The sequence below is a fragment of the Dendronephthya gigantea genome, unplaced genomic scaffold, assembly GCF_004324835.1.
Source record: "Dendronephthya gigantea isolate DGI-Jeju-01 unplaced genomic scaffold, DenGig_1.0 000121F, whole genome shotgun sequence".
In the NCBI taxonomy this organism is placed as follows: domain Eukaryota; kingdom Metazoa; phylum Cnidaria; class Anthozoa; order Malacalcyonacea; family Nephtheidae; genus Dendronephthya; species Dendronephthya gigantea.
In genome coordinates this window covers 219,900-244,432 of record NW_021163131.1, presented here as the reverse complement: position 1 = coordinate 244,432, position 24,533 = coordinate 219,900, and the positions used below count along the sequence as shown (strand labels likewise).

Here is a 24,533-nt window from a genome sequence, read left to right as displayed (position 1 = left end):
TCTCACGACCTATACTGTTTGAATTGCATTCGATGCGACCAAAATGCGACGTTTAACTTTGGCCTAAGTAGACAACGTCAGTTTGTGAACTAACATCTAAATTCTTTGTCCTTTGGGAGTTGCAACTTTGGCGTTTTTGATTTTATAATGTTTGCAAATTAGTCACAACTAGAGCATTCAGTGAGACTGAGTACAACTGAGGGCGCAAAGTCAAAACTGGCTCACAAAACATACTGAGCGCAGTGCCCTTGTTGAATATCGTGCCCAATTTCATTTGAATGCGTCATGATAGGCGTCGGCGTCTGAAAAGTAAAGGCCACTACCTTGAAAGGCGTCAGAAAAGTAACGGGCACCAGCGCGCATAACATGCACCGTATCCTTGTCGCAGAAGTACATCTTATTTTGCATAAATGATACATAACTGCGGTCTCACAATCAGTGAAGAAAGTTAGTTGCCCAAATTTAAGGAACACAGTTACGGTATTCAGAAGACTGCGGTGTCGTTTGATTGTTCACGGCAAAATGAAAAGCAAAAGAGCATACAATTTACCTACATCGATATATCCATTATCCAAATCCAATACTTATTTCGGTTATTCGGTTGTATTTGGCCACCAAGACAAATTGTTAACATTGCAGCCGAGTGAAACTTGCATTGTATTATAAGTATCCACTTAAAATAGAGATTACTTCATGGTTGGCAGGTGTGTACGATTTTTATGCACGAGTTGTGAAGGTTGGGAAAACGAACGAGTGAGCGTAGCGAACGAGTGAGTTTGCGATCCTTCACAACGAGTTTGCTATCCAACGAAAGCTCCGTATTACCATCACATGGATTGTATTCTTTAGCCCAATAAAGATCTGATAATTTGAATACTAATTGTGATAAAACTAATTAGTATTCATTAACTTTGATAGAAGTCTAATAAGTCTAAAAAAACCCTATTTTAACTAGTATACGTATTACACAGATCAATTTGACCGGATTCAAATCAGGGGATTGGGCAGAATGTTCCAACTCGCCGTTAAATAATTTCAGCCAGGGCGAACAAAAAAGTGAGACCAAAGCCCCATTTACACTGCACTCGATTTATTGGCACGGCACGGCTAAAATGGGTACCCGTGCCCAATTTTACTGGTGCTCAGGGTACCAAAACAAAGGCCGGGCACGGATGAAGTGGGTACGGGTACCCATTTTAGTCGTGCCGTGCCAATAAATCGAGTGTAGTGTAAATGGAGCTCAAAATAGCCGATGAATTTATTAGAAAAATAACATTGGGCTGGTCGGAAATGTAAAAAGTGATGATGAATTAATGCAATATTTCTATATGCAGTGCAAAGACAGTAATAATAAGTGCATGAAGAGAGTGTTACTTTTAAAAACGTAAAAACAAACTATTGTTGCCTATATATTAAAGTGATCTAAACCCAGAAATTGTTTGAAAAACATGCTATTAAACATGTTGGAGCATGTCCCGCCAAATCTGATATTTTAACTCCCGGGTCAAATCAGTCAGTTGCAGTTTCAGACATTCAGTCGCGGTTTATGCATGCTTTATTAATTTAACTTTGTTTAGACGTAGTCTGCTTTTCATTTACTTCCAGATGGATTCCGTCCAATAAACAGTGCCTTCTAAATATTACATGCGACGAAAACATACCTAATTTTAGTGTGCAGTGATAAAAAGAGAATGTGCAGTGATAAAATAAGAAATGTGCAGTGATAAATGGTATTTTCTCAACAGAACTCACTCTGTTGTGACGGATTCGTCAGTAATTGTCCCCCAAAATGCTGGAATTTAATCAAGTCATAGGGACTTGAAAATACAGAAAATTTTCTGTGGCAAGTACTGCAGACCCCTTACATCTCATTCATCTTTAAATTACCAATTTCCATTTAGTACCAATTGTATAATCTACTATTACCCGGTACTATACTATTGTAATCATATGTGCAGTGATAAAAAAGTCTTAAAATTAGCTATGGACGAAAATTCTTCTTAAAATACAAGTTCAACAGGGATCTTGGATTATCCAACGCTGCTTGCACTGGTTATCAATGCACGGTCTACATATGCAAGAAAGTAAAAAAATGAACGTATAAGAATTCATTAAAGTAGCTTCAAAACTTTGAATCGTACTAGATATTCATGCATGAGAATATCTGTCGAGACGAATTTTCTAGTAGTAGAAAATTGTCTTGATGTTTGTCAGTCAGTTGCATTTCCTGAGACGAAATATTTCATTTTTTTTTTCAATTGGTCAAATAAGGTAAATTGTATACCAAAGCATGGAAATACATTTTCGTTAGCGATGTCTCTTTTAGGACAAGTTTATACTTACTGCGGATATCTCTCATGTCCATAGCAAGATTATTTCGTCGTCTTTCTTCACGGCTTTTCTTTTCCTTTGAGAAAGCTTCATGGAACTATCACAAATATATACTGAGGTTACTTGAAAATTGTATTTAGCCGACGATACACACTTACTCTCGTCATTCACAACTCCACCGAGCGCAATCTAGCACAGTTTAATCACAAGTCGAAAAATTACATGAAACATAACTTAAAATTGGAACAACATTTAAGTTTTACTTTCAGTTACGTTTTTCGTACAATCATCATGCGCAGGGGCGTACGGAGCAGGGATGTGGGGGTGACACCCCTGTTTTTTTGCGAAATGGTCGGTTAATTGAAACGGAATTGATGGTGGCTGGTTTTTAAACAATGGCAATCGCTAATTTTTGAATTTATGGTATCAAGTACGTCGCGACAAAAGTGCGAACAAACAGCATAGCGTTGAGCAAAATGTGAAAGGTGGAAATATGGGCCCTTGCATGGAGGAAATGAGAGTGAAAGAACCAGTTGTTCGCTAGGCCTATAATTGCAAACCGGTAAATGTACGACCATATATATGCGATGATTTTGTATTCATTCTATGCATGTGTTTAATAGCAACCATTAAGTCATGAAATGGAACTTATATAGCACACCACCGGAGAAATTGGTGTTTATGAAGTTTTTAGGTATGAAAATCCGAATACTGGTTCACATTGTGCATTGCTGCATGTGTCACTATCAAAGAGAAAACTATAAATAACTTTAAAAAGTTCGGTTTTTCTTGCGAATACGCATTCTACAATCTTTTGACAGCTCCGTACACATTTAACAGCTGTGAAGTGGCCATTTTGAGGCTTAAAGTATACACAAGGTTATTAATTCAGATGATTCGTTTTTGACGTTTTTTTTTGACATTTTTCAATTTTACCAATTTCTGCGGTGTCATATGTAGCATGCACACCATGCTGGGCAGCCCTCGTCACTTATTTCTAAAACAATGATTTTTCGATGTCGACTTATATTCATTCGTACTAATTTCTTATTCAAACAATTTACTTGGAAAAAGAAATAGCATAAACATACCGTTTCATTTAAAAGCACATAAAAAACAAATATCATCAGGCCTTGTATCGAGTTGAATATTGCGAATAAATACTTAAACGCAATTGTATCTCGGTTGAATACCAGCAAAGCAAACACCCACGTCAATCCAAGAGCTGATAGAAGAGTACATGCACGTATCAGACCCTTTTTTGCCCTTTGGAACTTGTTGTCAGGGTCTGAAGAGCTTGTCTTTACTTTGATGGTCGATAACACTTTTCGTAAGGCGAGAACAAAAACAAAAACGTTGATCTAAAGCGAGAATTTTAGCGATAAATTAAAAATAGAAGTATTTAAAAGCAAAAGCAATATTGAGTTCCTTGTGTGTCATACCCCGTTTATAGCTGAGACGTTCAGTGCTTAAGAAAGACGCAGAGAAAGCGACAGGGCCTTTTTAGACTTCACTATAAAATTGGGGATATGGGAAGTTGAGGTGCCGTTTACGCTCCCAAGCCCCTCGCAACTAATGGCATATCCAGCCTAGTCCCAGACCTCTCATTGCGCGTGTTTTATATTTCGGTGACGTCACCGAATGAAACGCGCGCGAGAGGCCTAGCACAAAATGTTTTCTAATCTTAACGGCCCGTTTAATGTTGCCAAGTTGAACTTAGAATTGTTATTACAAAGTAAATGTTTGCAATTTACAACAATGACCGTTATAAAGGAAGCGAGAATAATTTAAATTGGCGGATTGAAGCTTATTATAATCATAAACATGTACGTACGGACTCGAGTTTACTTGATAGTCGATAGCGTTCACAGCGAATGCAATTTAAACGTTTGTATGAATATTTCGAAGTCCTGGCAGTATAATTAATATGCCGTAGATTATTTCAAGCAAATATTTGACTAGCGACGTCGAACAAGGCCAGTTAACCGCGTCGTAGATCGTAAACTGACCTCAATACAGAAAGTGGGGACAAAAAGTCCCCACTTTAGCCAAAATACAAAACATTTTGGTCTAGGCCTCTCAGTGCCCGCCTCGCTGCGAATAAGGAACGTTAAGAGGCCTAGGGACTAGGCTGTGGCATATCGCCCTCCCAGTGAATAAGATTTTCCCATTACAAAGTATTAAAAATTTATGAAAGGTCTCAAAAATGTAATATTGTATAAAGGAATAAAATAAAAGGCCCCTTTTGTTATTTCGCCCCCCCCCCCACCTAGAAATCATTAAAAAGGAAATGCTCGAAGCGATTGCCAATATATTTTTGAAAAAGCCCTATGTAGCTTTGCACAGAAAACTTTTAGGCAACGAGTTTAGGAAAGGTTTAAAAATTTTTTTCTGTGTTTTTTGGAGCTGAGATAATCAAAGATCTTAGCACCTGTGCTGTCAATCCTGTTCTAGCATTTAAATGGTTGGTCCCAAAACGGTAAATATTATTACCTGAATGGCATGCAGTCCATTACGATCCATCATTCAAACTTTTTTCAAAAGTGTGTACACGTGTTAGCATTAAATTCGTTACGATTGGGAATAAAGTCTAAATTATACCCAACTGCACGCGTTTTGTATTCAAGGACTTTTGTGAGAATACGAGAAAAGCACAAATCACGGTGATATGAGAATAGCATATGCATATTATTACATATTTTTAAATGTTTTAGATATATAGTGCATGCATCTTGCACCGTGAGCTTACCAGAAGTATTATTCCTATAGTTGCAATAAAAGTCCAGAATAACACTCCACCAGCACGGCACCAACACCCTTGTTTTGATTTAAAGTCAATGCGATCATTCAACCCAACCAACAGCGCCACAACGAAAACTGGAAAACCTATGGACGATATTAACCAACAATCACATTTGTTAAGCATATCTAAGTTTCAGCTATGCGTGCTGTGTTTACAGTTTCAGCCACAGGTATTCAAATGATAAAAAATGAAAACGAAAACTGAAAAATGAAAACGTTTTAATAGTTAAGTGCATGTGTGCGTGTTTTGTTTCACAGAATTTCCTAGCAAATATTTAATCTCATTTATTGATAAGAATGGGCAGTAGTTGTATTAATATCAATATGCTATGCTACTTACCCCAACCTATTGCATAAAATGCCTTCATATATCTTCCACTCAAATTCATACTAGCGTAAACATGCATTAGTTTAAGGTAGATAACAATTCCCTGGCATAGCATCCATCCAAATAGGGCTAGTACTGAGAGATACAGTAAAATGGAAACTGTTATACAAAATAACTAAAGGAAATAAAGAAAATAAGGTTGAGAATGTCACTGAGTTAAATTATAGTGCATGGGTATGATGAAATTAAAATGCGATGGAAAGTGTTTATTCTAAACCTCATTTTTGCGTGCAGGTCCAGCAAGAACAGCAAAGATATCCGTCATTCCAATAGCGGCGCATAGATTCATCAACACTTTAGAGGGAACTTTGCAGTCGGTTATTTTATGAAGTCTCTTCCACAGCACTGCGTGTGCCAATATAGTCAAAATTACACCAACAAGTGATAAGGAACAACCAATCGTGGATATAATTTCCAAGCTTTTCTGTTCAGTTTTACTTAACTATGGAAGAAAAAAATGTACCAGAAATTTCAAGGTAAAGAAAATGTTGAATATGGCAGTAAATTTATCGCCTAAAGTCGTTACCAAATCTCTTTCCCAAGTGTCCATGGTGGCGAAGGCCGTGAGATGGTCACATTCGCATATCAAGTCGTTATCTAATGAATCAACTCTTTTACATCCATCCGATTTCCACAAGTTATCGTGTAATTCTGGTTTCCAATATACGCAAGTCTTTGGGTCGTTCTAAGATAAAATATTCCATTGCTGAGATTCATGGATCATACTATCCTACCTTTACAATAATCACAACAATTCGTTTTGTCCGAGATAAATAATTGTTGGATTTATTGAATTTTGTAATCTGTAAGCATTTCTTGAAAGAACTGGTAATATCATGCTATTTTAGTCCGCTGTATAATCTACTTATCATCAGTGGCGCCGGCAAGTGGCAGGGGGGTGGGAATTATTCCTCACCCTCCCGCGGAATGATATTTAGAATAGTCTTCTAGATTTGGTTAGATTGAATGAGAAGGGGTTACAAATTTTGCCGTTTTACTAACGTTTGAGAGGTAACATTATATTCTCTTGATTTTTCCCTATTAGGGAAAATCCCCGACCGTTGCCAATCAGACATTATTTCATGGTCGGACAACATCATAAATTCTTTAGTTTCTAATAACTGCCTTACTTCTATTTTACTAATAGGCGTAACCATTCTAAAGGGGCCGGTAGTGTCAAGCCCGTTTAGCTTAAACGGTAGTTAAGTTCAAAATTGAAAGCGAGACTCGTTTTTTTTAACAAGGAAGCAAAATGTTTTTAACGCAAATACATATAGATCCTGTTTACAACTACATTAATCAGTGCACAATATTTAGGTTGACTCATTCAAAAATAGTGTTATTTATTTTTGACTTATTCGCCGTTTAGGCTAAACGGGCTTGACACAACCGGCCACAGAATATGATTAATTAACCACCCTGGTGGCATACTACCTTCATTACCAACACGTTTTCTTTCCAATGGATGCGAACCGGCTGTTTGAATGGAATCCTAGTTGCTTCAGGTTGAACACTTGCACTGATTATCCTACTCTTAATTGCATAATTATTACCGTCGTAAATATTCTTCGTCAAAAATGAATTTAGTGTCTTATACCATACGACAACAACCACAGCACCTGAATTCTTAGGAAGTGCATCTCGTGAGATACTGAAAGATGCATTTGGGAAATTGAAAAGTCGGTCCTGAGGTAAAAATTCTGAGGATTTCATGTATTTAACACGTAGTTGTACGTTGGAAAAAATTTGAAATATATGGGAGGTATTTTTGTTTTTTATGATATTCCCGCTTTGAACGCCATATTTTTGCAAAGTTACCACCAGTTTGCGGGCCTCTTTACCGTCCTATAAAAGAAAATAAAGGTTTAAAATGCATGATATTTTAAAAATGCGGGATAGAATGTAGGATGATTATAGATCGAAGTCTATAACCTCGTTACAATGCAGTCAATTTATCGGCACGACACAGCTAAAATGGGTAGCCATGCATGATTCATCCGTGGGCGGCCTTTGTTTTGGCAGCCTGAACACTAACAAAATTGGGCACGGGTACCGATTTCAACCATGCTGTGCCAAAAAATGAATGTCATGTAAACGGGGCGTATGACTCTGGTATATTTTCACATGATGAAAATTTCCGAATAAAATAAAAGAAAGATACTATTTAAAGACGAACAGTTGAAAAATGATGTAACAGGATTCAAGGTGGGTATGGATTATGGACACAATTGAAATATTCAATAGATGAAAAAGAATTCGATTTAAAGGTAAAAATAAACAATTCAATTTAAAGGTAAAATTAATTCTATATTAATTTCATACCGTCATATTTCGCCACGATTTTTCGTGTCTAACATCCAGTATATTATTTGCAGGAACCATAATGTTCATTATGTCATCAGCAATATTAAAGTCGACGATTTTTTGAAGGATTTCAACTGTTTGACTAAGAATTTTTTGGTCCAACACTTCTTCTTGGTCTTCATAAGCTGTTATTTTTGATAATTCGTCAATAATAATTGGCGCGCAGCTTCTTCGGGTTGTTGTATTCTTTTCAAATAGTCGATCTACCTGGAAATAAAAGAAAGACCATTGCGCACACGTGAGCAAAATGTCTGCTTTAAATATTGAAATTTTAGTTTAGGAAATACTCTCTAATGCTGCGAAAGAAATAACGCCTAGTCAAGTTTAGTTTTCTTTTTGTTCCGGATATTATCCAAAATAAGGAAATTTTAAATCTGCCGATTGAAGTTTTGTTTTACACATCATACATCTTATAAATGTGGACCATCTGAATAACAGACAGATAACATTGAACCGTTGTCTGTTCAGTTATACAGGGTGTATAAAAAAAACTGCAACCAGTTAATATTCATGATATCCTCTTTGTTCTACAACACAAAAGACGTTTGGCCCCTGGAATGCGAGAAAGCTTGTAATCATATTCTAGCGGCACAATCGTCGGTAAACAAAGTCGGGTGCGTAAACCAACGAGCTGAATTGAAAGTATTTAACGAGTGAAATTTTATATACAATTTATTTTACAAGGTCGACAGTTAGCATTCAAGTTATCATGCACGACAATAAAAACTCGTTGTTCGGTTGTTAGCTGCACCATTATTAGTTTAGCTGATTTGACTATTAGCAGTTGAATTGTACGATTAGAAGCAATTTTAAAATTCCAGGGGCATAAAATCTATTGAGCTTATGAACAATATGAATTTTATGCGTTCTTGCGTTTTTTTTGAGACACCCTGTAGATATACGGTATGACGTCATTTTTGATAAGATGAACGAATTAATATAATATTAATAATAAGAAAAAATATAATCAATGCCATTTGAATATCTTTATTAAAAAGCTCATTCACACATATTATCTTCTGATGGAGGAATTCCATTATTAATTAAGGTTCAAGCACTTAAAATCAAGCTCTTTTTCGAGTGGAACTGTCGGGTCATAGAATAGTTCGATTTGATTGAGATCACACAATGTGTTCGAGTGTGAGTGAGCTCTTTCATCAAGGGGATCGTACGGTATAGACTGAAGATTAACTTGCCTCATCGTGAAGTTGTCTCAGTCTTTCTTTCTTGCTTGTATTAAGTGATTCTATCAATTCAGATAAACAGATTTAAAGGTAACAAAATATTATTTCCTCAATCTATTGCTGTCTTCCTCTAACAGTTAAAATTATATAATACTGGTTTCTGCTGAATGATCAAAGTCGTATAACGTTTGAAAATTGCAATTCAATTTTTAAGAGATGAAAATTATTGAAGAGTTATAAAAATTAAAACGCAAGAAACATCCATGAAGTGTAATAAACACAAGTTTTGTGGTTGTGAAATTTACATCTTTGAATTAATTAGAATTGCATTGCAAGTTCCAAGTTCCTAAAAAACTCCACAGTGTTACAGTGCCTTAGGAGCAACAAAGTGAGGCGAATTAAATGCATCGGTCATACGCGCCAGATTTCTTATGTACAACATCACATGTTATCCCTTTTGTGTAACTTGTTACCTTGTGCATTTTAACGTCTTGCAGTGACCCCCATTAAGATGTTATATAGAAAACAATATTTTGAACATACCTCTACTTAAGTTACAGTCACATGTCCATTCTTCATTAATACACTTGTCGATGCCTGAAATCATATCGTTTCGGTTAGCGCAAAGTAAGGGGGATAAAATTCTTTCAAACTTTTCTGTCGGGCTTGTGAATAAAAGTATACCTTTACAGTCTGTTCCATTCCCAATGAAACCTTCATTACAAGAACATATGTATGATCCAACGGTATTTTTGCATGTTGCGTTTGGATGGCATTTGTAATTTCCCGATGTGCATTCATCCATGTCTAATTTTGAAAGTTTTAGATCAGCGAAAAGATAATTAGAGGAAGTTTGAATTCTCGATAACATTAAGAATTCCCAACCTCATGTTATATATGTGAGTTTCTTTCTGTGAACACGTGTAACAAAGAACAAGATGATTAAAGGAAATAAACAGTAGCGTAGCCAGCCTGTCGATTTGTCCCGCTATGCTAATATTTTGGTGTTCACCGACTGTGAAAACAATAGATTTCTAAAGGCACGAATAATTATAATAACTCGAAATTTACATAGCGGGACAAAATCTTCAGGCTGGCTACGCCACTGGAAATAAATATAATAATTTATAATTATGCAAGGCATGAGATGATTTTCTTTTTGTGTACGTACGTATTAAAACCGGAGTGTAGTGGCGGTGTACGCCTTCCGATTTCAGGGGAATTTCGAAAAATTTGGAAATGGTTGAAAATTAGCAATCCTGCCATGGACATTTTTGACAATCCCATGCAATTGTATACTCTACATGTGTATGCCTGCATGCAAATAATTCCATTAAAGACAAATCCGTCATTGCATGCAAGGAAAGTACAACAGTGTTATCCGAGGGCGATACTTCTGAGTAGGGCCGCCCAGAGGGGGGGAGGAGGGGTCAATTTGCTCCGGGCCCTAGGGTTGCAAGGGATCCCAAAACGCTACAAGAATAAGATTTCCAAACCCCCTAACAGCGCTCCATTCCCCAAAATGTACCTTTCTTACACCTCTCAAGCTTCAGGTCATGCATGCATTATCGCATTACAATGGTACAAATTTACATAAATTTACTATAGCGTTATAGAAAGTTATATACAATTATCTGACATCGAGTTGAAGTATAGGCTAAGCTATCATTATAAAAAAAATTTTACGTTGCGAAATAACCTTACCTTTGCAAGTTTTCATTCCATCCCCTTCAAATCCTTTTTTACAAGCACAATAGTATGAGCCAACAATGTTTAAACATTTCGCTTGAGAATGGCACCGTTGAGCAGCCGAGGACTCACATTCATCTAAATCTGAAATTTTCGTGTTAAACAGAAAGTTATATCTCTGTATGTGAACCACTGGTGGTGCAAGCCATAAAGTTTTTAATGCTAATGTAAGTTATGAAATGCAGTTTACCCTTTGAGTTATATAAGAAAATAAAACACCTTACCGTTACATGTCTTAATTCCATCTCCTGTAAATCCATTATTACAAACACATGAGTATGACCCAACACTGTTGATACATTTTGCTTGAGAATGGCATTTAGTTGCCGACGCACATTCGTTGAAATCTATGTGATTCGGATATGAAATATTTTAAGGATTGGCTTTGCAATTGACAGGAGTGGTACACACGCGAGATACACACGCGAGAGCAGGCTTTTTGTTATCCTACAGTTCCAGCTGATCCGGGTATGAAAATTAACCAATCAGAAGACAGATCTTCGACAAAACTGAATTATCATTTTCTTCATTGCATATGACTTCGAAACTCGAAAATATCAAGTAATTTTATTATATTTATGTGAAAACACGTTTATTTTTTCCTAACTGCAAATTACAATTTAAATTTTTCACCCTTTATACTATTAGTTGGAAGAATAAGGACAAATGACACCCGGCACATGATAACTCAGTTTTGTTGAGACCATTTATGACGTCATGACCTCAGATCAGCTAGTTATTATTAAATTTTCACTAATACAAGTTGATAAACTACAAACAATTGCAGAATATTAAGGAGCTCCTCCAACTCACATGCATTGAAAATGCAAAACAGCAGAGAAAGCACGACTTTCCAAAAAATAATTATATATTCTAAATCTATTTAAGCTGGCGACACAAAAAAGCTATCTGCTGAGCTAAATGTCACTCGTGAACATTAGCGTAAGCAAGTTTCTACAGTGTGCGATGACGTTTTGCGAACTTTTGCTCACCAGCGTGCCATCTGCACGGAATAATTTTATTCAACATGTTGAATAATTCGGCGCACGAGCTAGTGCATACTTGAAGAAAGCAAATTCCTGCATGAAAAATATGCAAATTTGTAAAACATATCCAAATTTTCAGTTTTGCATGCATATTAGCTTGTTATGGCAGAAATTTGCTCTCTTCGCTTGCACACGTGTACAACTATGCTCTTGTGCACCAGATTTTTCCACATGTTGAATTTTCGGTGCAAATGGCACGCGTGAACGAAAGCTGACAAAACGTCGCCGCACATTAGAGGAACTTGCTTACGGATTTCTAAAGGTTTGGAAGCGGTAGAAAATTAGCAATCCAGCCATGGGCATGTTTGATGATGCATGCAAGTGGCACTTCGGCATTAACATACTCTACCTATGCATGCTTGCAAATAGCTTCATTAAAGACAAATCCGTCATTGCATGCAATACAAGTACAAGAGAGTTATCGGAGGACTATACATCTGAGAACCCATCTCTCACATCAACGTTAGAGAATGTTAAAAAAAATTATCTGACCATCATTTTAGGTAGGCTAATCTATTCTTATAATTTTTTTTCTGCGTTGCGAAAATAATCTTACCTTTGCAAGTTTTAATTCCGTCCCCTTCAAATCCTGTTTTACAAGCACAATAGTATGAGCCAACAGTGTTGAAACATTTTGCTTGAGGATGACACCGTTGAGCAGCCGAGGACTTACATTCATCTAAATCTGACATTTTCGTGTGAAACAGAAAGTTATGTCTCTGCATGTGAACCACTGGTGATGCAAACCATGAAGTTTTTAATGCCAATGTAAGTTATGAAATGAAGTTTACCCTTTCAGTTAAGAAAATAAAATACCTTACCGTTGCATCTCCTAATTCCATCCCCTGTAAATCCATCATTACAAACACATGAGTATGAGCGAACCATTTTGATACATTTGGCTTGATGATGGCATTTATTTGCCGACGCACATTCGTTGAAACCCCGGTGCACACCTAGGATTTTTCATACCTTAGTCAAATTTTATGACGTCATTTATGACGTCACTATGGCGTCACGCATGTCTCATTTACTGGCATATTAGGATGTTCGATTTTTTAAATGATAGTCTTCAGACTACCAGCTGAACTGCTTCGCCCCATATTAGGCTCATCAGCATGCCTAGGATACACTTTTTAAAACATACGCTAATAATTGTTTTTGCGATGACATTGATGGGAGAATCTACTTATTCCCATAGTATTCCTTAGTCCCTACTTTGAGTAGTCCCAACTTTGAGTATTATTGTGACCAACTAGTGCTAGGGCCGAAGCTGAAGCAGGAGAAGTAGGAAAATATTCAAAACAGGATATTAAAATATAATCACGCTAGATTAAGTATCCGACAATTATATCGCGGAATGACGGCAGAGTTACAATGTCAACATCATGATTTATATTCACTCATAATTTTCATATGAACGTATTTATACATGTGATATACATCAGGAATACGGAATAATAATAAGTAACTAAAAGTGAACATGCTAAGTTTGTGTTTTTCATATCATATTTAAGTTATATATTCATATATAGCAACCTTCGACCCGGCCAGGGCAGACATATGACTTGTAAATTTATATTTGATTACTTAAAGAACTAGCTATGCTTGTTGTTGTTCGACAATCATTTTGCCGACTTGAGATCTAAAAACACAGTTATATAGAAGCGTAGCTTGGAATAAACAAAATATAGTTAACTTATTGCAGTACAAGCCTTTTTCTTGCTATTACGAGCGTGCTTCTGCACATATAACTCCACACAAACATTTGAGCTTAGCCTTGAGCGTGTCACCCTCATAAATACAAAGATCGAACGTCGCATAAATATCGCGTCATTTAAACACCCTAAATCGTTCGAATAGCTCGTACAAATCACTACAAGGCGATGAAGACATTGTAAAATAACACAATAAGAAACATCCTTCGATGCTCAGAGCGATTGAAAAGGCATGTTTCCACTCTTTGCCTAGTCTTTGCCTAACATGACTAACACAGGCATGCTTACCAAGCACAGTGATTGGTTCAACTCGCCAAAGATACGTAAAATATGCAAGCCAATGAAAGAATAAAATTTAAAAAAATTACCCAATCATAAAGCTTTCAGGTTACGTGAAGTTAGGCAAATTCGTCTTGGTTAGGCAAAAGAGCTATTAGCCAATCAAAAGGCTGTATCGGCCGCCAGGCATAGGCAAAATAGCTGCCTCTCATTGGCTTGCTTCATGGCTTGCCTAAATACCAATGAGCTATATATCTATAAATAACTGGACTGTGATATGAAAATATGAATAATTAACTGTCATGTTTCCGCTTATGAATGAATACTTTGGGAATTGGGAACTGGGAATTTGGTAATTATTATCTGGATAATTTACCATAGTCACTTGACTATGTTGCCTACCCCTAGATCCGCGCCTGTTGAAATCTATGTAATTCAGATAATTTATGAATTATATGTTAATGATTGGCTTTGCAATTGACAGGAGTGGTACACACGCGAGATATACGCACGCCAGAGCAGGCTTTTTGTTTTCCTACAGTTATTATTAAATCTTGCCGAATACAAGTTGTTAACTTACAAACTATCACTGAATATTATGGAGCTCTTCCTACTCACATGCTTTGAAATTGCAAAGCAGCAGAGAAAGCACGACTTTCCAAAAAATAATTATATATTCTAAATCTATTTAAGCCGGCCGCACAAAAGAGCTATCTGCTGAGCTAAAAGTCACTCCTGAACATTAGCGTTAGCAAGTTCCTCCCATAGAGATTATAAATAACACTAGAGGAGGCATTGGTATCAGAAACATCAGTCAAAAAAGGGAGCGCGATAATGGGGGGGAAATTGAAGTCCCGGATGCTAAGCCAAGCGCTGATTGGCTAGATCAGTGCCTCCTTAGCAACCACGTTAGCAACAATTTTCAGTAAAAAAAATTATATTCGTTATTTAGGTCGCTTTGTCGGTTTTTTAAGGAAAAACAGTGCTTTTTAAAATTGGTTTTACCAATTCAGACATCCTGAAATGATATTTTAGGCAAAAAAACATTTAGAAATAAAAAAAAACTCGTTAAAAACGACTTATTTTGGCCTCGGAGATCGTGAATGAGTGAACATCCGTGACTTGGATTTGCCCCCCATTAATGCGCTCCCCAATTTCTCCTCGATGACCCCTCTAGTGTTATTTATAATCTCTATGGTTCCTCCAGTGTGCGACGACGTTTCGCGAACTTTTGCTCACCAGCGTGCCATCTGCACGGAATAATTTTATTCAACATGTTGAATGATTCGGTGCACGAGTGCATACTTGAAGAAAGCAAATTCCTGCATGAGAAATTTGCAAACTTGTATAACATATCCAAAATTTGCAGTTATGCATGCATATTAGCTTGTTATGGCAGAAATTTGCTTTCTTCGCCCGCACACGTGTTCAACTATGCTTTTGGGCATCAGATTTTTCCACATGTTGAATTTTCGGTGCAAATGGCACGCTTGGCCAAAAGCTGACAAAACGTCGCCGCACATTAGAGGAACTTACTTACGGATTTCGAGAGGTTTGGAAGCGGTAGAAAATTAGCAATCCAGCCATGGGCATGTTTGATAATCCATGCATGCAATTACCACTTCGGCATTAACATGCTCTACCTATGGACGTTTGCGAGTAGTTTCATTAAAGAGAAATCCCAATTTTTATGCATGCATATTTAACAATTAGTCGCCGAAGGCGAGGTGATTACAAGCCTACATTCACTTCGCCGGAAATTTCAGTATTGAAAAAGTTTTATTTATAAATGCAACTGATACACGTGTTTATTTTATAAATAGGCATAAATAATTTGCATAAATAATTTACTTTCGTTTTTGAGTCACGCGATCTAATACTTTTTCGCTCCTAACAGTTTTGAATTTTAAAATAAATTGTTAAATATACGTAAAAGAGTCTTTTCTTACCTTCATTATATGATTCCACACGAATGGCAGGGGCTTTTGTGTTCTCAATTTCGTCTTCTGAAATTTTTCCAAAACGATTTTGAGTATTTTCAGCCATGTTCTTTTAGGAAAAAGCAATAGTTACTGCTCAGACTGCTTTGAGCAGTAACTATTGCCTCAGAGTTACTGCTGAGGAAGCCAATCAGAATGCTCAAAGGCCATATTTCAATACCGAAAATATACTAATAGCTTGTTATGGTAGAAATTTGCTCTCTTTGCCCGCACATATGTACAACTATGCTCCTGGGCACCAAATTTTTCCACATGTTGAATATTCGGTGCAAATGGCACGCGTGAACAAAAGCTGGCTAATTCTGGCAAGCTGACCGCCTTGGTTTTGACCCCCCTGTTTTCGACATTCATTAATTGCACTTTGGAAGTTCCTCCAAGTACTAATCAAGATGTATAACAGAAAGAATTGAATCTTTTCCAGTTTTGCCGACAATCTGTGAAGAAAGAAATATTTTTGCACCGAAATCTCTGAGCATGCTCATGAGCTAAAAAAGCATATTTTTATGAACTAAGGCCTGTTTCAGACGTCGTAAAGTTCAACGTCTGAAACAGGCGTAAAGCAGAGTTCACTCAACCAGCTAGTCGTCGGCTTTATCGTTCCTTTCGACTTTATTAGCTGAATTCATATAAGGGGCGGGAAACTCATCTTAGACGGGAAAGTTTGTGGTAAAACCTCGCCTTAAAATGAATAGGGATGGAAATTTATAAGTACGTAATTACGATAAACATTTTGTTTATTTGATATTTAGCCTTGTTCCGCCCATGACTGTGTTGATATTTGAGAAACTCGTCTGATTTATCTGATTTATTCCGCGAATTTAAGACGAGCTTCTCGATGGGATTCCCAAGCAACTTACTCGTCTGGTTAGACTGGAAGGTTTCACGGGAGAATTCGGACTAGAAACGCGACTGTGACACAGTTGAAAGCTAGGCAAATATTTGAGAATGCATGGTCATGCATTAGTGCTATCTAGACAACAAAGAAAACCAAAGACCAACGCAAAGAAAACAAAGAACTAGTGTGATGTTGCTTGGCCTCAAATATGGAGCTTTATTAAATTCATTAGAGTATTTTTCTGAGAACTAAAACACTCCTAGAACTCATACGCCACTGCATCCTGGGTACAATGCAGATATTTTGCCACGTTCAAAAATTTCGATAATTTCCCCCTATTTTCATTGTTCTTGTTTTGAAAATACAAATGGTGTTTAGTTCGTATATAAAACGAAATTAACGTTGGAAATACAAATTAAAAGACTTAAAAGTAATCTTTAGATAAGTAAAATATATTCTACTGTAAAGTTTAAGCTATAATTTAAAAAATATACTCGCAACCATGTAATATCTTATATATCTTATATTATATTATCTACCAACCTTGATCTGTGACCAGATTCATATCAGAGGAGATTTTAGTGAAAAACGTCCTGTGAATGGTATACAGGGTGTATACAGAAAGAGGACCTTTAGAAATTAATCTATTGTTATAATTTAAGCGTGTTATAATTTTAACTATGCCAAACCCATGGGCTATGGATGTGTAAAGTATTGTCAGCTTTGTGCATAGATTACATATATCTTTGTTAGCATTTAAATATTGTTATCCATATATTTTTGTAATTTGTAAATATGGTTAATGTCATTAATTTTCTAGGTACAAGCGAATTTTTATTTCATTTGTCGCTACTCGAAGTGTCATGATAAATAAATTCGCTTGAAGACATGTTTTAATTATTTTCATTCGCTACTAACTACGAACATGCAGCGGTGTTGGGCAATACTTTGTCTTTAAGAGCAAGAACATTTTGTATATAGATATATATTTAAAATTTAAATAAATCTTTTAAATGCAACCATAAAAAATACCTTAATACTTACGTCGGGCTCGGCAAATCCACAATTGAGAAGAAAGAAAAAGTATGATGGAAAGAATTATTATGAAACGCATTTTTCATGTCATGTGATGCTTCTTTGATGTCTCTGTGCTGTCTACTCCAACGATCTCAACCTGAACGCAAGATACTGAACTTCGGTATACTTGTTATGATTGTATTATGAATGTAACAGCGTCGAGAACACGACCTTTAGGACACTACCTGTTCCAAATTACCGAAATATGGGGATGAAAGATTATTGTACTCCTGCACTGCATGTAGAGTATAGTGCAATGATTGCTCACGCGCATAAATATGCAAGAACTAGTTTGGTCTGGTCACACCTCTGAAACTAAAATTAGTTTTGCGGCACTCTCCTCCGCAGAGGCTTTTTGGGTAATCTAACAATAATTGAGAATTATATAATACAATTGAGAATTATATGATATAATTCGTAGTAGCGGGCGGACGGGAGGGAGCTAATAATAGTAGCGGTGAGTGGCGGGCGGACGGGAGGGAGTCGGGCGGTTGCGGGTTGGGGAAAAAAAGAAGGGAAGCCTCTGCCATATAACGTGCGGTTCTTTGGTGTGAAATGCGGTTCTTTGGTTTTGGCGGTTTACTGGTACAATCGATATTATAATGGCTGAGTTCGATAGCGATATAGAAGAAATTGAGCGCTCTTTTCATAATATGAGTCTAGATGGTAAGTATAATATATTAGTTTAATTTTAACAAATGCATAAAATGTTATAATTTACTCAAGTTTATATTAATATTGATGCAAGATTAATTAATATCATTCGATTGCCTTGATATTTTGGCAAGTTTCAGAAGTGAAAGTATTTACATATGTAGTTATGTTAATTTTGCATTGGCTTGCATATATTAAAATCGTCGTCAGCTACAGGCTACTGTATTTATATATTTTTATCGTATATTTTGTTTTGTTTTTCTGTTTACACCACTGAATGCAAGTGGTTTACACTATACTGGCAGTTCATTGTATAAATCTGTAAACTACAAATTATTATCCATAATTGATTATCCTGAAATTTGTCATAAATCAGATAATGATGAAGATCTTGGTTGTTTGCCAATGCCACTTGAGAGAGATGATGGTAAAGACCTTGCTTGTTTTCCTATGTCTGCTGAGAAGGCTGGTGATGAAGACCTTGGCTGTTTGCCCATGCCAATACAGAGTGCTGTATTGACAAGTACTCTAAAGAAGGTGAAACAACGGCAACTAGTACCTGTAGCTGGGAAGCATGATTTGACACCAGATTCAAAAAGACAAAATGAGCCACCTTCAAAGATCATGAATATGCAATCTGGAAGTCCTTTGTTAACATCTGGTAATTATTTCATAAATTATTCTATTGTTATGTACTGTATATTGCAAACCCTGCCTTAAACTGCTTGCTTTATTTTTAGGTAATTTGACAGTCCCCCTCCCCTAAACTGCTGGGTTGAAATGCCCCCTCCCCTCTTTGTTAATTATTAATGAACCTTTAAATGTTAAATTGAAAATTTATTTCAAATATTTAATTATCATATTTTAAATTTATATTATATTATTAAAATCTACAAACCAGTTGCTATATACAGTATACAGCTAAACACCTAAACCTTATTGTGTTTGAGTTACTTAATGTGTGTTGGTGGATGCACATTCTATTAGCACAAATTGAAGCTTTCCATTATAGCTATCATAATGTTTGTCATTACAATAAGATAGTAGCACTGTGGTTTAAAATGTAAAAGTACAGTAATATTAATTGAATGTAACATTAACTTTATGTCTGTATACTTAACTTTGTTTTTTTATGGTGTTTTAATAGAGTCATGCGAACTGCCAAAGCCAAGTGGAGTATTTTACAAAAGAAGAAGGGAGAGCTATGTCAAAATGTTGTTAGAGCATTTTGAAGAGAGAGAAGGTGCTCAGGTAAAGCAAGAAGCTGTTATGAAGGTGCTACAGTTGAACAACTACCAAAAAATACAGGCCACAAATGCTGTCAAATTGGCATTTGCAACTTGCAACTTGGTCACTCATTAACATAATAAGAGGTGATACTACAAATGCCAAGCCAGGTGTCATTAGACAAGGAAGAGTATATATAACTGTTTTACCACCACCTGTTGGAATAATTACAACTGTATCTTCTCCAGACAATATAAACTCAATAGCTTCACCTTGGCCTGGTCTGAATTCTTGATGTCCAAAAACTGTTTGGAGAAACTGCAAAGGTGTCTTACATTCTCGAGAAATTTGCATTTGCAAGCACTTGTCTGGCACAGGTGTTTGATGTCTTGGCAATAACATAGACTGCAATAGATACAAACAAGAAATACTACTTTATACAATTATTTTAAATTATTTGAAATTTTAAATGCCTGCACAATTTAAAGCAACGCCAACGAGTATTCAATTAAAAAGACTAAACTTAAATATCCACATGCTACAGGAACCCTGGCAAGTATTAATGTATGTTGCAAATTTTAAAAACGGTAACTTACCCTCTTAGGGGAAACAAAACATTCAGCATAAATTTTTGCACATGCATCCCAAAGTTTAAAACATTGGCCAAGGTGATCAGTTACACTAGAAGATATTTTAACTCGAACATGACAAGGATTCCCGCTAAGATGTTTTAGAATGCCACTGTGTTTCAAATATAAGCCATATAATTTTGCTGCCTCCCGTCTCGTGCTTGCCATAACTTTAAGAGTAGTCATCTTGTTAGCCAAATTTTCAGTAATGTGTTCCACCGAAAACTCCTCGTACTTTTGCAAACTGCAACAGTTCACATTCTGAAATATAAATATTTTAATAGATATTTATATTTTGCCTATTGTGTGCGCAAAGATCAGTTTGTGCAGTTGTGGTTTTGTGCTTTTACTGCTCATAAAAATTAAAATTGACAAAATTACAAAAGTATAAAGAGATAAACATTAACTTACTGCTTCGCCGCGAATCTTGGCTAGTTTTTGCAATACACTGAAAGTTTCCTGCCCATGCAAGTCTTGAAATAGCAACCTACATTCTTTAACAAGTCTTTCGTCAAGGGCCATATGTCGATGTTTCACCCGAAAATGTTGAATTAAACCTGCATCTTCTAAATAAAATTTTATTTCTTTCGTATTTTCATAACATTTAGAACAGATTACTTTACCGGAAACATTCGCTTCTTGAAATGGTCTGGTAGTCAACGACAAAACATTCTTTGTTTGATTTATAGTCTCATCCATATTTATTTTGAAAAATATTCATGAGATGATACGTAATTATAATATGATATGTAATTATTATAATATGATATGTAATTTGACGCCATATTGGAAACATTATATGGCAGAGGCTTCTCAAATTTCATTTTTCAACCCGCAACCGCCCGACTCCCTCCCGTCCGCCCGCCACTCACCGCTACTATTATTAGCTCCCTCCCGTCCGCCCGCTACTACGAATTATATCATATAATTCTCAATTGTATTATATAATTCTCAATTATTGTTAGATTACCCAAAAAGCCTCTGCGGAGGAGAGTGGTTTTGCGGGCAAAATAAATTGTGCATGGCACGCGGAACTCCATGAGTGTGTGTGTTTGTGTGTGGAGGGGGGTATCAGCAGTAAACGTCTCTTAAAAAGGCCCACACAGAACAGGACGCAATTTGGTAACGCGATGTATAATAAAATGTTAATCTATCCTAATATCCTTGTAGATTTCTTAACGATAATACATTTTCACTGTTGTGATGCTTCGCGTCCTGTTTGGGCCTAGCTTAAGTCGCTTTCTATTCGGACGAAGATTGAGTATTCATAAATATTGCGTTTTTTATAGACCCTGCAGGAGACGAACTTTCTTTCGTTTGCTTATAAATTCGTCTAAAAAGATGATCCGTTTCTAGTGTAAATCGGGGCAATGTTAATTATACGCCACGTGCCGCTACGATATATCGGGCAGGATATGGTAGATTTGGTACGAAAATCAACTTGTAAGCTTTGGTCGATTATCAATGTCAATATCGATATTATAATATTATTATACAATAAAGCTATTCAATGTAAATAAGCTGTTTAGCGATGCCTAACTATATTTCGGTTCATGTTTGGTGAATTCTAAATACAGTCTGAATACAAAATAATACAAAACGAATGAAGTCAAGTCTGTCTTCCCTGATCACACACATGTAGAGATTTATTTACATTGATGTCTTGTCCAATATAGTTTTAGTACTTAATTAATATATGTGGCAATATTATAGCGTACTTAGTATATTAATAGTGTACTTACCAGTTCAAGTTCTTTTGATTTAGATTGCTGAATACGTTGGTTTCACCGAGTCTCGATCCAGATATAGCATCCGTCAAGCACAGGAAGGGTCTCTTTCTTTTCAATCAGGTATTGTCAAAATCGAAAGAACGTGTACGTGGGAGACAATTAATTTTGCTATTTTTTCTGAAATTATTATTCAACTCCGCCTACGATGTGGACACAAAAGAACTGAGATTCCGGCCTGAAAACGTTACTGAAGGACTTCCGCATATAATAAGGAGTGGCACAGCCATGTAATGTCCTTGTTTGTTTTAAAAAGACATGCAATAAATAAACTGTAGTTTCAGTCCTTTGACTTCATTTTAGAGCATGTTGTTTGCATTAATGACTAGTTTCGCTAAAAACGTTAATTTAATTCAACCTCAATCGACATCGTAAAATAACATGACATAAACAAAGAATCAAACGCTTACCGGAATCAACAGCGTCGAGAACACGACCTTTAGGACACTACCTGTTCCAAATTACCGAAATATGGGGATGAAAGATTATTGTACTCCTGCACTGCATGTAGAGTATAGTGCAATGATTGCTCACCCGCATAAATATGCAAGAACTAGTCTGGTCTGGTCACACCTCTAAAACTAAAATTAGTTTTGCGGGCAAAATAAATTGTGCATGGCACGCGGAACTCCATGAGTGTGTGTTTGTGTGTGGAGGGGGGTATCAGCAGTAAACTTCTCTTAAAAAGGCCCACACAGAACAGGACGCAATTTGGTAACGCGATGTATAATAAAATGTTAATCTATCCTAATATTCTTGTAGATTTCTTAACGATAATACATTTTCAATGCTGTGATGCTTCGCGTCCTGTTTGGGCCTAGCTTAAGTCGCTTTCTATTCGGACGAAGATTGAGTATTCATAAATATTGCGTTTTTTATAGACCCTGCAGGAGACGAACTATCTTTCGTTTGGCTATAAATACGTCTAAAAAGATGATCCGTTTCTAGTGTAAATCGGGGCAATGTTAATTATTAGCCACGTGCCGTTACGATATATCGGGCAGGATATGGTAAATTTGGTACGAAAATCAACTTGAAAGCTTTGGTCGATTATCAATGTCAATATCAATATTATAATTATATTATACAATAAAGCTATTCAACTGTAAAATAATAAGCTGTTTAGCGATGCTTAAATACAGTCTGAATACAAAATAATACAAAACGAATGAAGTCAAGTCTGTCTTCCCTGATCACACACATGTAGAGATTTATTTTCATTGATGTCTTGTCCAATATAGTTTTAGTACTTAATTAATATATGTGGCAATATTATTGTGTACTTAGTGTATTAATAGCGTACTTACCAGTTCAAGTTCTTTTGATTTAGATTGCTAAATACGTTGGTTTTACCGGGTCTCGATCCACATATAGCGTCCGTCAAGCACAGGTAGGGTCTCTTTCTTTTCAATCAGGTATTGTCAAAATCGAAAGAACGTGTACGTGGGAGACAATTAATTTTGTTATTTTTTCTGAAATTATTATTCAACTCCGCCTACGATGTGGACACAAAAGAACTGAGATTCCGGCCTGAAAACGTTACTGAAGGACTTCCGCATATAATAAGGAGTGGCACAGCCATGTAATGTCCTTGTTTGTTTTGAAAAGACATGCAATAAATAAACTGTAGTTTCAGTCCTTTGACTTCACTTTAGAGCATGTTGTTTGCATTAATGACTAGTTTCGCTAAAAACGTTAATTTAATTCAACCTCAATCGAAATCGTAAAATAACATGACATAAACCGGCAAAGAATCAAACGCTTACCGGAATCAACAATATCATGAAGAGAGCGATCACCCACCCACCCAATATTCTTCTTGCGTAGAATATTCCGTGCCTCTTTATCGATTGCTGCTGTTAATTCACTTAACACATCAGAACCATTACTGCCTCTTTATCGACTGCTGCTGTTAATTCGCTTAGAACACTGACTGAACCAGATATGATTTCTTCATCTGGTGTATTTAACAAATAGATATAACATTGAACCGTTGTCTGTTCAGTTATAGATATACGGGATATGACGTAATTTGTGATGAAAACAAAATAAATGAGCACGAGCCACCGGACACGAAAAAATTTCGAAATTGAGCAGGCAGATAAAATTATATAGTTTCCCCAAAACTTGGAAAACTTTGTTCATATCACGCGTACATGATCTATATAGAATTGAAGCAATGCTATTGGCTAGCTTAAGACACGCGCTAAAATGTGATTAGCTGACAAAATAAAACAAGAGATGACTGATCAAATTCGTTAAAATTATCTGTGACGTAATTCCGTGCGTCTGTCCTCTTATATAGATCATGGCTTGAATTGGAAGTGCATGAACTCTTAACGTTAATATATACTGATATTTAATTTGTCTTAGATACAAGCCTGAAAAAAAGTGTTGAGAAAACCACCCAAATCAATTGGTAATTCTACTTTTTCACCTCACAGGATGCACGAATGGAACCCA

At 36.2% G+C, this 24,533-nt stretch overlaps 3 protein-coding genes across 3 annotated transcripts in view; 1 reads left to right on the top strand and 2 right to left on the bottom strand.

The window, feature by feature from the left end:
* LOC114535591 (CD97 antigen-like) overlaps window positions 1-23,460 on the bottom strand; it is a 62,771-nt gene extending 39,311 nt beyond the window's left edge. The window contains exons 1-3 of the mRNA XM_028556871.1: window positions 23,378-23,460; window positions 22,481-22,521; window positions 22,026-22,121 (exon numbers count right to left, since the gene is read on the bottom strand). The gene's annotated coding sequence lies outside the window, so the exon portion shown is untranslated. The remainder of the gene's footprint in view (window positions 1-22,025; window positions 22,122-22,480; window positions 22,522-23,377) is intronic.
* On the bottom strand, window positions 5,733-12,761 carry LOC114535590 (adhesion G protein-coupled receptor E1-like). Its single transcript, XM_028556870.1, has 10 exons — window positions 12,686-12,761; window positions 12,421-12,549; window positions 11,043-11,165; window positions 10,774-10,902; window positions 9,613-9,666; window positions 9,082-9,131; window positions 7,844-8,092; window positions 6,956-7,366; window positions 6,048-6,206; window positions 5,733-5,963 (listed from the first exon to the last, which is right to left on the bottom strand). Exons 1-10 carry the CDS (start codon window positions 12,750-12,752, stop codon window positions 5,733-5,735), a joined length of 1,602 nt encoding a protein of 533 aa, XP_028412671.1. The 5' UTR covers window positions 12,753-12,761.
* On the top strand, window positions 18,117-19,870 carry LOC114535576. The gene is made up of 3 exons (XM_028556860.1): window positions 18,117-18,439; window positions 18,804-19,088; window positions 19,575-19,870. The coding sequence occupies exons 1-3, from the start codon at window positions 18,376-18,378 to the stop codon at window positions 19,787-19,789; spliced, it is 564 nt and encodes a 187-aa protein (XP_028412661.1). The 5' UTR covers window positions 18,117-18,375; the 3' UTR covers window positions 19,790-19,870.
* Window positions 23,461-24,533: the final 1,073 nt, after the last annotated feature.